Source organism: Scylla paramamosain, chromosome 1 (genome assembly GCF_035594125.1).
Source record: "Scylla paramamosain isolate STU-SP2022 chromosome 1, ASM3559412v1, whole genome shotgun sequence".
Taxonomy (NCBI): domain Eukaryota; kingdom Metazoa; phylum Arthropoda; class Malacostraca; order Decapoda; family Portunidae; genus Scylla; species Scylla paramamosain.
In genome coordinates, this window is record NC_087151.1 from 33,182,423 (window position 1) to 33,195,192 (window position 12,770).

Here is a 12,770-nt window from a genome sequence, read left to right on the forward strand (position 1 = left end):
GATGCAAGGGTGAAGGGAAAGGGTGAGTGTAAAAACAGCGAGAGAGAGAGAGAGAGAGAGAGAGAGAGAGAGAGAGAGAGAGAGAGAGAGAGAGAGAGAGAGAGAGAGAGAGAGAGAGAGAGAGAGAGAGAGAAATTTATTTCTCGTCGTATCAGAGAGTACCGGGATAAAAGTGGATAAAAGGATCAGGGCGAGCAGAGTCAAGCAAAAAATGAAAAATAGATGCGAACTAACAGGTACAAATTTTGGTGATGGTGAAAATGTCTGTAGTGATGGACGCGAGACAGGTGTGTGTGTGTGTGTGTGTGTGTGTGTGTGTGTGTGTGTGTGTGTGTGTGTGTGTGTGTGTGTGTGTGTGTGTGTGTGTGTGTGTGTGTGTGTGTGTGTGTGTGTGTGTGTGTGGAAAAGTTGCGGCCGCATGTGCTTATCTTTCGAATTACATCCTGAAATCTAAGTAATTGCATACATTATGAAAATTAAAAGTAAAAAAGATATATAAAAAAAAATCGTGCAATGTAGCTTGCAGAAAATGTCAGAAAGCAACACACATGACAAAAAAATATAAAGAAAAAATTATAAAAAAGACAACCTGAACACAAAAAACACGAATTTTCATCAACAAAATATCTTTTAAGGAATTCATTCATCACCATCACTACAATTAAGACCACCACCACCACCACCACCACCAAAATAAAAAAATTAAAAAATGGGAAGAGAGAGAGAGAGAGAGAGAGAGAGAGAGAGAGAGAGAGAGAGAGAGAGAGAGAGAGAGAGAGAGAGAGAGAGAGAGAGAGAGAGAGAGAGAGAGAGAGAGAGAAGAAGAAGATAAGAGGAAAAAGAACAGATAAACTTTCCTTCCAACTCTCAACCTTTCTTGCATAATAAAAGGACCACTGAAAACATCTCCCCCTTCACTCAATCCTTTTTTTTTTCTAAGCACGCCTTCCCTTTACACTCCCAAAACACACCTTCTCAAAATTGGCTCTTGACTCCCACCAGCCGCGCTTGTGCAGAGAATCAATTTATCGCCCCATAAACCACCGTGGAAGCCTTGTACCTCGGCTGCCCATAAATAACACGACACTACCACTACCACCAACGCCCGCCAGCCACCCAGCCCACCGGCCAGCCCGGGACACAGTGAGCCCGCCAGCCCACCTCGCCAACCCACCAGCCCCCCAGTCCACCCAGGGCATAGACACCCCAGGACGAAGCCAGCCCGGGACATAGGGAGCACAGGCCACAGCCACCCCGGGTCACAGGCAGCCCAGGTGTTTCCACTTTCATTCGTCCTTATCATGCGTCAGCCTCAGCGTGCTATTTTTTTTTCTCTCAGGTGATGCATCAGGATATCGCCACCTCTCTCTCTCTCTCTCTCTCTCTCTCTCTCTCTCTCTCTCTCTCTCTCTCTCTCTCTCTCTCTCTCTCTCTCTCTCTCCGTAGGGGAAGTAGTACCGCGGCACCAGGTCCAGGCCGTCATCTGTAAAGAGGAGCCTTTCTTTCCTCCCCACTGACCTTGAAAAGTTCCCAATTTCTTAATTTAACGCTCTCATTGTTCTTGCTCGTTCAGTCTCTTTGGCTGGCGAGGCACGTTTCTGCGACACGGAAAAGACTGACTTGTGTTGGCGAAGAAAAAAAAAATAGTTGGTGGTTAATGTGTGTTTAGTATTAATTAATCTTTCCTTTCTCACTTAGTTGAGTTGTTAACGTAGAATTTCAATTTCTTTGTCTCAGACTGAAGCGACACCATCATCCCCTTCAGCTGAGCTCTGCCGCCGTCTTCTCTGTTTCCACTATTATTCACGAACATGGGAAATAGAGGAAGAAGAAGCCTTGAATAGGACTTGATCACAAATAATTATTCCGTAACTCACCTCTACTGTTCTCCCTTCTTATTGTATTATGTAAGTTTAATGCCGCGTTCGCTTTGTACTGGAATAGAGAATATTGGACAGAAGTATTAGTTAGTCTCGACGCAGCAAAAGCGAAATGTCTCCTTAAATTACATTTTGTAATTCTCCCTCCGAGTGGGAGTAATTTGCCAAAGTGGAAACTCTAATATATATGCTACATCTTTTCACGCGGGTGAGAGATGAATTGCATGAAGTCTGCTTGAGGGAAGAAGGGCCGGCGGGAGGCGTGCAAGGGGACTGGTGTGAGCAGAAATGGAATCTGCGTAATGGATGGGACATTTGGAGGATTTTATAACACAATCTGAACACAGAACTGGGCAAGTAACACACCTGCGCCTTCACTGAGCCTCTGCTATTGAAGTGATAAGTGTCCGTAATGAAGAACATGTACATACGCTTAAACACCTTTACACTGAAATCTGTAACATGATTATCACACATAGAAGAGTCCTACTCGTCTAGATATTTCCCTCAAACATGATATCCCTTTCGCTTTATTAAATTAAAAAAAAACTAATTACTGTTAAACTTTCTTACATTATTTCAGTTAGTGCTTGGGAGATGACTGGTAGCCTGATAAGACACTCTTGACAAGTACCCTGACTGGGGTTGGTCTGACCCCCGCTCCGCCGCCTCGCCACCTCCAAAAGGAACAGCGGGTGAGGAAATTTACCTTTCCCCTTCCCGGGTGAGGCCGCTGAAGAGTTGACAAACTTTATTAGAGGAGTCGCTTCAACACTCATTTTTCAGTGCTAAGTATGCTAATGTGGCACATTAATTAACCTGCGGGTGCTTGGGATTTAGAGCTTTTTTACTGAGTTGAATTAGTTGGCGGCCGAGGAGCGATGGGAGACGGGCCGGCCATTACAACTTTTTAGGTATTAGCGGAAGTTTTAATGTCTGGAAGATCCTTTATGTTTCCTATTAAAATTTCCCTTCCTCGGACGTGGTCGTGGAAAAGAAGGGTGAGGAAAGGGAGCGTCGACTATGCATGTACAAAGAGGTGACAGCAGCCAGCGCCGGGGAGGGGGCGGCAAGAGTGCTAGATGGATGATCAGTGTCACTATTCTCGCTAAGGGGTAAACTTAACAATAACCACTTGTCTCTTTAAACCTTTCGCTAGTCCTTCCTCTTGTTTGAACTTAAATCATTCTATATATCACGAAGAAACTAAACACTTTACACCTTTCCAATTTCCCTTTATCATTCCCACCTGCCTCTACATCACCCCGGCGCTGCAAGTGCTGGAAAGCGTAACAGGCAAGAGGTGTACCCGGAGATAAACCTTTGCCCCACAGGAGACAGTGGATTTATTAAAGCCCCCAAGAGAAAACTTGCTTAATTAGGTGCCTTCTGAGATTAATGGCTCGGAGATCTTCCTAAAACATTTCTTTAAGACCTGGGTGAGCTCGCACGATGGCAATTCAATGAATGTAAAATCCGACAAAAGACCTTGGAAACACCACCGCAAGCCGAGCGCTACGTACCTGCCTGCACAAATATTCACATATGCACTGGGATCGTTCTCTTTTTTATTATTTCAACATGAGCGAGTGTGTGAGAAAAAGAGAAAAGTTATTCCAAACGATACGTATTCAAAATCTGTGACAAACACGAAGTCATTTCTCGGAAGGCAACTTGCTAATGGCGGTCATTCTGAGGTACCTCCGTTCTAACGATTTCAACACACCTAGACTAAAGCTGTGTGCCGCGCGATCCTCGCTCTCACCATGTGTGTGTGTGTGTGTGTGTGTGTGTGTGTGTGTGTGTGTGTGTGTGTGTGTGTGTGTGTGTGTGTGTGTGTGTGTGTGTGTGTGTGTGTGTGTGTGTGTGTGTGTGTGTGTGTGTGTGTGTGTGTGTGTGTGTGTGTGTGTGTGTGTGTGTGTGTGTGTGTGTGTGTAACCATCAAGTGCCAGTGTACATGTCAGTGTCAGTGTAGGAGTGCCGCAGGAGTGTGTGGATGAGTGTGTGGCGGGGCCGGTGGTGACATTCTTGCCGCCCAGCTGGCCCCGGTGTGGCTATTCTACTGCCCACTCTCTGCCGCCCTAGGAAAAAAAAACGTTAGGTGCTTTAAGTGTGTGTTTTGTGTGCGTATGCCATATTTGGCCACGATAGACAAGCGTATGTTTCGCCATTGTTATGGAAGCATCCCGTATTTGTCTGGCGGGAGAGGTAAAGATTTGGCTGTTGTGCCCTCCTTGTGTGCATGTGTGTGTGTGTGTGTGTGTGTGTGTGTGTGTGTGTGTGTGTGTGTGTGTGTGTGTGTGTGTGTGTGTGTGTGTGTGTGTGTGTGTGTGTGTGTGTGTGTGTGTGTGTGTGTGTGTGTGTGCGCTCTTATTTTCCTCCCCTCAAACAAAACTAAAACTATATTCTTTTATCTCTTTTCAATTATTCCCTTGTATCTTAAAAAAAAAAAAAAAAAAAAAAAAAGTAAAAACATTTAGCAATTCTCTGAGCTCCGCGACTAATGGACAGCCACACTGATGCCTCCGGGCTTACTGGCCGCAGAATACCGGAGCTCCCGTGTTGCTTTAACGCTCACCCACCGCCTGCAGCCTAGGGGCGGTAAGGGAGGCGTACAAAATCATATTAAATAATGAAAAATTCTTTAGCTCTCATTTCTAGGCCACAGTCACGCTCGCTGAATCTAGCCAATAAACATGCGAAGCTGTTAGATACTAAAATTAAGTTTTTTTCTTTTAGACGTGTCAATGGCACATCTGTTGTCCGAACTAATTAAGATTTAAAATATTCATTTCACTTCCAGCCGCGGTCAACGCTCCCTGCTTACCGCGATCAACAGCTCGGCATGGCGTCACCCAGCTGGTTCCCGAGTGCGGAGGCGTCACTTATTCCATCCTTAAGATAAAACTTATGGGGATAAAACTTTATGTGCAACCTACTTCTCAGGGTTCATTAAGTTGTCTATTTAATTAAGAAAATGGCTTTTCCCAGAAGTGGTTGGGATAATTAATTACCCAAGTTCTCCACTTCATTCTGCCTGCGTTTTGTTAAGACTTTGATTGATATGATTTTAAGGCACCAAATTAGCGTAGTTCACACTTCAGGGATGCCGCTGCAAGGAGAATCACGAAATCTGCGAATGGAAAAGCTTCAACGCGCTCTGACAATGGCAGCGGCAGCAGAATGGTCCTCCAGCTCCACCTGGGCCACAGTGACCCACCTGTGGTGCTTGGATATCATCTTAATGACTAAAGAAAATATCAGGTACTCACCTGTATGCCGTCGACGATGGGCTTGCAGTCCGTCTGTTCCACGCCGGGGCTCACCTCCACCACCAGCCCCTCGTACCCGCCGTCCTTCAGGCGCAGGTGGTTGCTCCCTTGCCAGCTGGACGAGGACGATTTTTCAGCTTCAGTTCGCTTTTGCCTTTCTGAGAGGTCCTCTTTCTGGACCGAGGACACGCGCTCGGGGCCAGTCTTTACGCCCTTTGGGAAAGAGTTATGAGTGGCCCTGACTGGGTCATTCCACTTAGAGCTGAGATACGGCCCGCTATACGGCTTCTTCCGCTCACTTCTCCACTGCAGCGTCTGGCTGGAGATGGGCCGGACGTTCGATTCGATGCGGGCCTGAGGGAGATCTTGCAGGTCGCTGTGGCGATGGTCTCGCTTGTGGTGGTGACTCGTCTCGCGCGTCGCGTCCACCTCAGAGGCGGATTGCGAGTCGGCGGGCAGCACGAGGCCGGCCACAAGCACCATCAGAACCGTCACGCCCGTCATGGAGGGCGCTCGGCAACGCCTGGCCCTCTGGCGGCGTGCGGCGGCGGTGGCCGTATTGTGGGCCAGACAAGGAGTCGAGTTAAGGTTTCGAAGCTCGAGTTCTTTCATTTTTGCAGAGGGATTACGTCACAGGAGACATAAGCTGCCCGTTGCTTGAAACGAACCACAAACAAGACGCAGCAGCAAGTGCCGCACACGTTGAGGTCCCGCAGCTGTGCCTGAAACGCAAAACAGTATAACTATTAGACTTTCTCTTGAGGATTAATTATGATAAAGTAAATCATAATCCTTGTAATAATCACAACCATATATGAAAAGAACACAACATTTTGTTTGAAAAGACATAAAATGTTTTGCACCATCTTCATTCGTCTACATTTGTAGTCTCCCACGCACGTGCACGAGCGCGCACGCATGCACACACGCACGCACGCACGCACGCACGCACACACACACACACACACACACACACACACACACACACACACACACACACACACACACTGACGGCAAACACACCCCTCCGCCGCCCCTCGCGCCTCTTTCGCCTCGCTGACACTCAATCCCTCCAGTTACGAGAAGATTACATCACATAAAAATGTTTTCTTCGGTAAAACCAAGCGATTGTTGGGAAAGTAGCCTCACATTACATAATATTACTATATAATCATCCCTTGGCCACTGATGGAGGCTTTTGCCGGGAGGAAAAATCATACAGACGGATGATACTGCAAAACGACAAATTAATAAAAATATATAGAGAAAGTAATTTTTAGTTGCAAATACTTCAAAATCCTTAACAGAAATCATCAAGACACACACACACACACACACACACACACACACACACACACACACACACACACACACACACACACACAATGTTCATCGTAGCAACTAGACACTAATACAATGGAAGAGGGACCTCCGCCATCCCACAGAACGTAACCACTACCCAGACATGACTTAGCGGCGTCACACAGGCTTCACAATTCACGGGACGCACCTCAACGCCTCCTCCTAAACCCCAAAGAGGCCGAGGAGAAAGAAGAGTGACTGGAAGGCATCGCGTCCAAAGCTCTGCCTATCACTCGAGTCAAAATAAGAGGATGAACGAAGAAGATGTAAAACAAGGGAAAGTTATCTTCTCTCTCTCTCTCTCTCTCTCTCTCTCTCTCTCTCTCTCTCTCTCTCTCTCTCTCTCTCTCTCTCTCTCTCTCTCTCTCTCTCTCTAGTCTCTTCATTCAAACACAAGCACATGCAAAATAATCCCGGAAGCGAACAATACTAACATTCAATGCAAAATGAGTAAGATGAATATATGCATACAGTTGTGTTCAGCATTGTGTAATAAGCCTTCACAGAGACAAGTGCGGGAAAATTATTATTATTCATATTCCAGATACGCGTAAAGCAATGTTTCCTCTCCTATTGGTCTGTCTGTTTAGTCTACCTGTCTATCTGTCTGCCTGTGTGTGTGTGTGTGTGTGTGTGTGTGTGTGTGTGTGTGTGTGTGTGTGTGTGTGTGTGTGTGTGTGTGTTTTCTTTTCTCTATTTGTTATCTGGAGTTGTTACGAGCAAAGAGAAGTTTTCTATGGAAGTTGTCGTTTCATTTTGAGCGGCCCGGCCGTAACGCTATTCAAACTCTAATGTCTCCTTAACTACGCGGCTGATCGTAACGAAATTTGCATCATATGATAGCACAGCTCAATCAATTTTATATGGTATAGCATTCATTTCTTCTATTGGCTGAAGTCAATGGATAACTAGCAAAAAGTAGAAGAGTGTCGAAAATGAGATTTTAAAAACCGAACGTCAGTTTTCTGCAATATTCACCAACTTTTATTTGTCTCAACAAGAGCGAACACGTACCACTGAACGCAGAGTGAAATTTCCTATCCAACGGTACATAGCACAACCATGTGGCTCACGCAGAGTTTTTAGCTAGTGATTCGAATATTACCCAAGTGCGCCATGTGAAGGGTGCTTCCACTGTTTCATTACTGACAGCTTCGCTCGTCAATCGCCTTACGAGGTGTTTTACTGGTTTTATTTGCAAGACACTATTTTCGTAAGTAGTGTTCTGATGGTCTGTATTTCTGTTTCTTATTATTTATTCATTTATTCATTTGACTTTTATTCATTGTTATCTTTGACAGAGTTTTGTTCTGCATATCTTATTTACCTCCATTTACCCTCGTTTATTTATCCATTACATAATAATAATAATAATAATAATAATAATAATAATAGTAATAATAATAATAATAATAATAATAATAATAATAATAATGATAATAATAATAATAATAATAATAATAATAATTATTATTATTATTATTATTATTATTATTATTATTATTATTATTATTATTATTATCATTATCATTATTATTATTATTATTATTATTATTATTATCATTGTTGTTATTATTATCATCATTACTATTATTACTATCATTATTATTATCACCATCATTATTATTACTATTATCACCATCATTATTATTACTGCTTCATGGTATTTCAGGGATTACAAATGGTGGGAAAACGGTGACAGTATTAGTTCCTACGTGACCATTTCAATCACTATTATTATAATATATCATCTTTTAATTTCTCCTTAATCTAAAGAGGTTTAATATGCAGTAGCTCACCCTCCATTTCCTGTACAACCACTCACTACATCACTTACACCTCCACTTCCCTCGCTCCACACACTCACATAAGTGGTACAATCTAATAGAACACAGCGTCACAAGGTGGTGTATGAAGCTTGCATGACTCCACGCCAGTGAGTGAGTCTGACTTCTGGGAGGCGGGAGGGAAAACGCGAAGGGTACGCACATACATATTATATACATGCGGTGCAGTACACACTCCCTGGGGTACGAGGGCTTGCGGAGAGGAAAATGGTTCTTGGAGTATGTAATTATCCCTCAAGATTAAAGGAAATAAAAACTCCCACAGGCAAAAAAGAAAGCGCGCGTTCTTCTAGGAGGTGGAAATCAATGGTTCGCCAAGGGAGGTAAGGACCAGAATGGCGGCAGGGAAGAAAGAAAGCGAAGGAAAAGGAAAAAGGCGGAAAATAACAAGAACCTGAGGGTGGAGGAGGAAAAGGAGCGAGAGAAGGAAGGAGGAAGAACTTGAGTCTATGCAGCCCGATTAAGATGTTTGCGTGAGGCTAAACTTATCTCCCTAAATAGGAGTTGATGGCCAGCGTGGACTTTAGGAAGGAGGACGGGGAGTGAAATTCGCCCATCAGCTCAGGAGTGGGAGACGGGGTGGTGGTGGACAGCGGCAAACAAGGAGGGCAAGCAGGGGTGTGAAGGTTTGGGGAGGGATGGTGGGGAGAGGAGGTGGGACAGAGTTTTTGCCAGGAGACACTGGAGGACGTGGCTTAAGGTGGAAAGGAGGAGGAGGAGGAGGAGGAGGAGGAGGAGGAGGAGGAGGAGGAAGACTGGTGGAGGGTACAATGAGCATAGAAGCAAAACAACCTTACCGATTTTCTCCTTTCCTTACGTAAAGTTTGCTCGATGGGACTCGTGTAACTTCTAAATACGGGAATGCATAATGAATACTGTTTTTTTAACCAAGATACATGAAGAAAGATGGTATAATACACGAATAATCATGGGAAATAAACAAAATATAAAAGGCACACAAAGACATCAACAAATTTTCCTTATAAATCAACAAATCCATGGCGTTCATACTCAAATTTACCTTTCCTCATTACCTTACCTTTGCTGCATCCGTGTTAGCTGCCTTACTGAGAGACAAGACCTGATTATCATTACCTTAACACGAGAACGCCTAAGCCCTCAAGCAAATCGTTCTCACTCGTTCTTTTTCCAACGCATTTATTTTACTGTCCTCGGCCCCGGGAACAGAGCAGAATGATGGTGAGTGGTGTGAACGGGGCAGGCCACTCACAGTTAAGAGTGATTCATCCTCTACGTTTCCCGTCCTTGTTCCTTACGTTCAAAAAGTGACATTTCTATACAACCTGGTCCCTATCTCCCCGCCCCCTTCCCAGCATCAATCTTCGCCTCCCTCTATCCCTCACTCACGCAGCTCCCGTCGCCATTCCCGCCGGCCTTCTCCCGTCCAACTTCACCTTTCAGTATTCCTCCCCCACACCACCAATCAGTCTCCACACACACACACACACACACATACACACACACACACACACACACACACACACACACACACACACACACACACACACACACACACACACACACACACACGCAAAGTACTACAGTGGTTAGCAAGCTCGCCTCACAACCAAGAAAATCTGGGTTTGAATCCCGGTAGCGGCGAAGCAGATGGACCGGCCTCTTAATGTCCATCACACACACACACACACACACACACACACACACACACACACACACACACACACACACACACACACACACACACACAAACACACACAGACTTTTAGAAGCACGCTAACACCGCCTTCCATCTATCTTACAGACAGATGCCCTTCAAACTTGCTATGTTATTCACGGGAGCTTAGGGAATCAACTATCAAACAAATCTTTGTGCATTTTGATTTTGATCTAAATGTTACATGTGAGAGAATGCCAAATGGTCCACACACTTTTCTTCCTGTCTTTCTTCTTCCCTTGCTCAGCTCTCTCTCTCTCTCTCTCTCTCTCTCTCTCTCTCTCTCTCTCTCTCTCTCTCTCTCTCTCTCTCTCTCTCTCTCTCTCTCTCTCTCTCTCTCTCTCTCTCTCTCTCTCTCTCTCTATAACTCATTCATATCAGCACCATCTCCGTTAAAATACGCACTGCCGTCCTCCTTTCTTATGAGCCCTCTGTTATTTACATGTCCTCTGATACTGTGTTGACACGTAACCTTGGCAGAATTCTGGAAAGTAATGATTTTTTGCGTCCGTGCGTCTGATGAAGTACTTGTATATTAAAAATGATGAGTTAGCATTAGTAGCTTGATTAAATAATGTTCGGTGTTTCTAAGTTCTGTTTCTGTCTGTCTCTGTCACTCTGAATCCCTTCTCTCCTCCCATGATACAGAAAACGCTCATGGGAATTTGCATAATACATCCGCTTTTTCCTCCTTGTGTTATTATATTTCATCTATTTATCTGTTTTTTTTTTGCATTTCAGTCTAAAACAAATAATTAACGAACAAATTCAAAAGGGAGGCTACGGTACAAAGGCAGCCTTTCCTCTCATCCCCTTTCCCACCACCACACCACACCACCACCACACACCGTACACCACACTCCCTCCTCACCACGCCGCCATATATCCTCTCCCTCGGCCTTTCCTCACTCTCACGCCGTAACATGAACTCTCATCACTCTCACATTTTTTCCCTTGCGTTACATAACTTCGTCCTGCCCCCTCCCCCTTTTACTTTTCCTCAGTCCCTCCGTCTTCTAACTTCCTGCACGCTCTCTCTCTCTCTCTCTCTCTCTCTCTCTCTCTCTCTCTCTCTCTCTCTCTCTCTCTCTCTCTCTCTCTCTCTCTCTCTGTCAAGTTCGCGGTTTCAGGTTCTGTCCTTGCTCGCCGCCAGCTTCAGACACGCGCCAAGTGGTTCTTTCTAACCTGAGTGCCTCCTCTCCTCACCCTCGGCGCCGTGCCCTCCGCGCCGCCCCTCGCCTCCTCTCATACTTTTCAGCCATCAATTACGAGTCATTCATAGCTGCACCACATTTTTGTCCCCGTTTCTTTTTCACTTTACAGCACGAAGCGTCCCTGATCAAAGTGCCCGATGCTCTCCTTTTTTATTATTTATCACTTCCTGCGCTGCTTCCCGCCCTTCTTTAGTCTTCCCTTCCTCTCTCTCCTCTCTCTCTTCCTCTTCCTCGTACTCGTCTTCGTCCTTCTCTCCCTCCTTGCCTTCCTTTCTTGCTCCGGGCCGCAGGCGAGAAAAATATGCGCCATCCCTCACAGCCCTCGATGCAGGACTTGTGTTTTGCCATTTTTCTCGTCAAGATGACTCATCCCGGGCCTCGAGAAGAAAACAGGCGAAGGAGAAGGGAAGGAATGGTAGGAAGGAAGGAAGGAAGGAAGGAAGGATGGAAGCAGCGAGGGGCAAAAAATTAAAACAGCGTAGGAAGGAATGAGGGAATATAATGGAAGGAGGAGGAAATGCAAGTGGAAAACGTGAGATGACAAAAAAGAAAAGAAAAAAAGCAGAGAGGGAGGTGGAAAGGCAGCCAGCTTAAAGAGGAAAATGTCATTAAGTAATTACACAAAAGTTTAGTATATATATAATTTTTAGTTACAAAAATGAGACTCCCTAATTATTAAAATAGTTTAATATGAAAGGGCCAAAAAAAAAAAAAGGAAAAAGAACGAATGTGGAATAATTGAAACGTGCAAAGAGGGAGTCAACGTCAGATAAAAGTTAGAAATACGGAGAAGGCTGGGATGAGGGAGCACCGCTGGAGATGAAAGGGAAATGAAATTCAAGGAAATGTGAAAGGAGCTGTGGAATGAAGAGGCTATTAGCATATGCTCTAAATCAAAGAGAGAGAGAGAGAGAGAGAGAGAGAGAGAGAGAGAGAGAGAGAGAGAGAGAGAGAGAGAGAGAGAGAGAGAGAGAGAGAGAGAGAGAGAGAGAGAGAGAGAGAGAGAGAGAGAGAGAGAGAGAGAGAGAGAGAGATACAAAAAAAAAAGGGGGGCAATATAGGTGAAAGATCCTCCTTCCTGTGATATATAAAGCAAATATGAAACCCCATGTCCTTCATTTCCACTTTTGAAACCTACTAATTCCACGAATGATCTCTTTTTTTTCCCCGCTTTCTCTCTCTCTCTTCCCCCTTTTGCTCAACCCTCTCCCCACGCAAAGTAAAAAAGTCATCCCTCTGCTGAAGTGCATTAAGTTAAAAATAAATTAATGAATACGATGAAAAGGGGGACAAAAAAAAAGAAAAAAATAGAAATGAAAAGAAAAAAATGTGGGGAAAGTTATTCATGAAAGGAGAATTAAGGAAGAGATGAAGATAAAGAGGAGGAAAAGGAGGAGGAGGAAAAGGACGAGGAGGACAACAAGAAAAAAAATAAAAGAATGGAAAAGAAAATGGTGAATGGACATGCAGGAAATCCAAAATAAAAGAGGAAATAGAGA

The 12,770-nt window shown here is 44.5% G+C and overlaps 1 protein-coding gene across 1 annotated transcript in view; it reads right to left on the minus strand.

The window, feature by feature from the left end:
• Nucleotides 1-4,832: 4,832 nt before the first annotated feature.
• The window catches only part of LOC135101329 (uncharacterized), a 72,286-nt gene continuing 64,348 nt past the window's right edge, over nt 4,833-12,770 (minus strand). Inside the window, exon 2 of the mRNA XM_064005207.1 lies at nt 4,833-5,874. Within this exon, the coding sequence (XP_063861277.1) occupies nt 5,141-5,764 (624 nt within the window). The 5' untranslated portion in view covers nt 5,765-5,874 and the 3' untranslated portion in view covers nt 4,833-5,140. The remainder of the gene's footprint in view (nt 5,875-12,770) is intronic.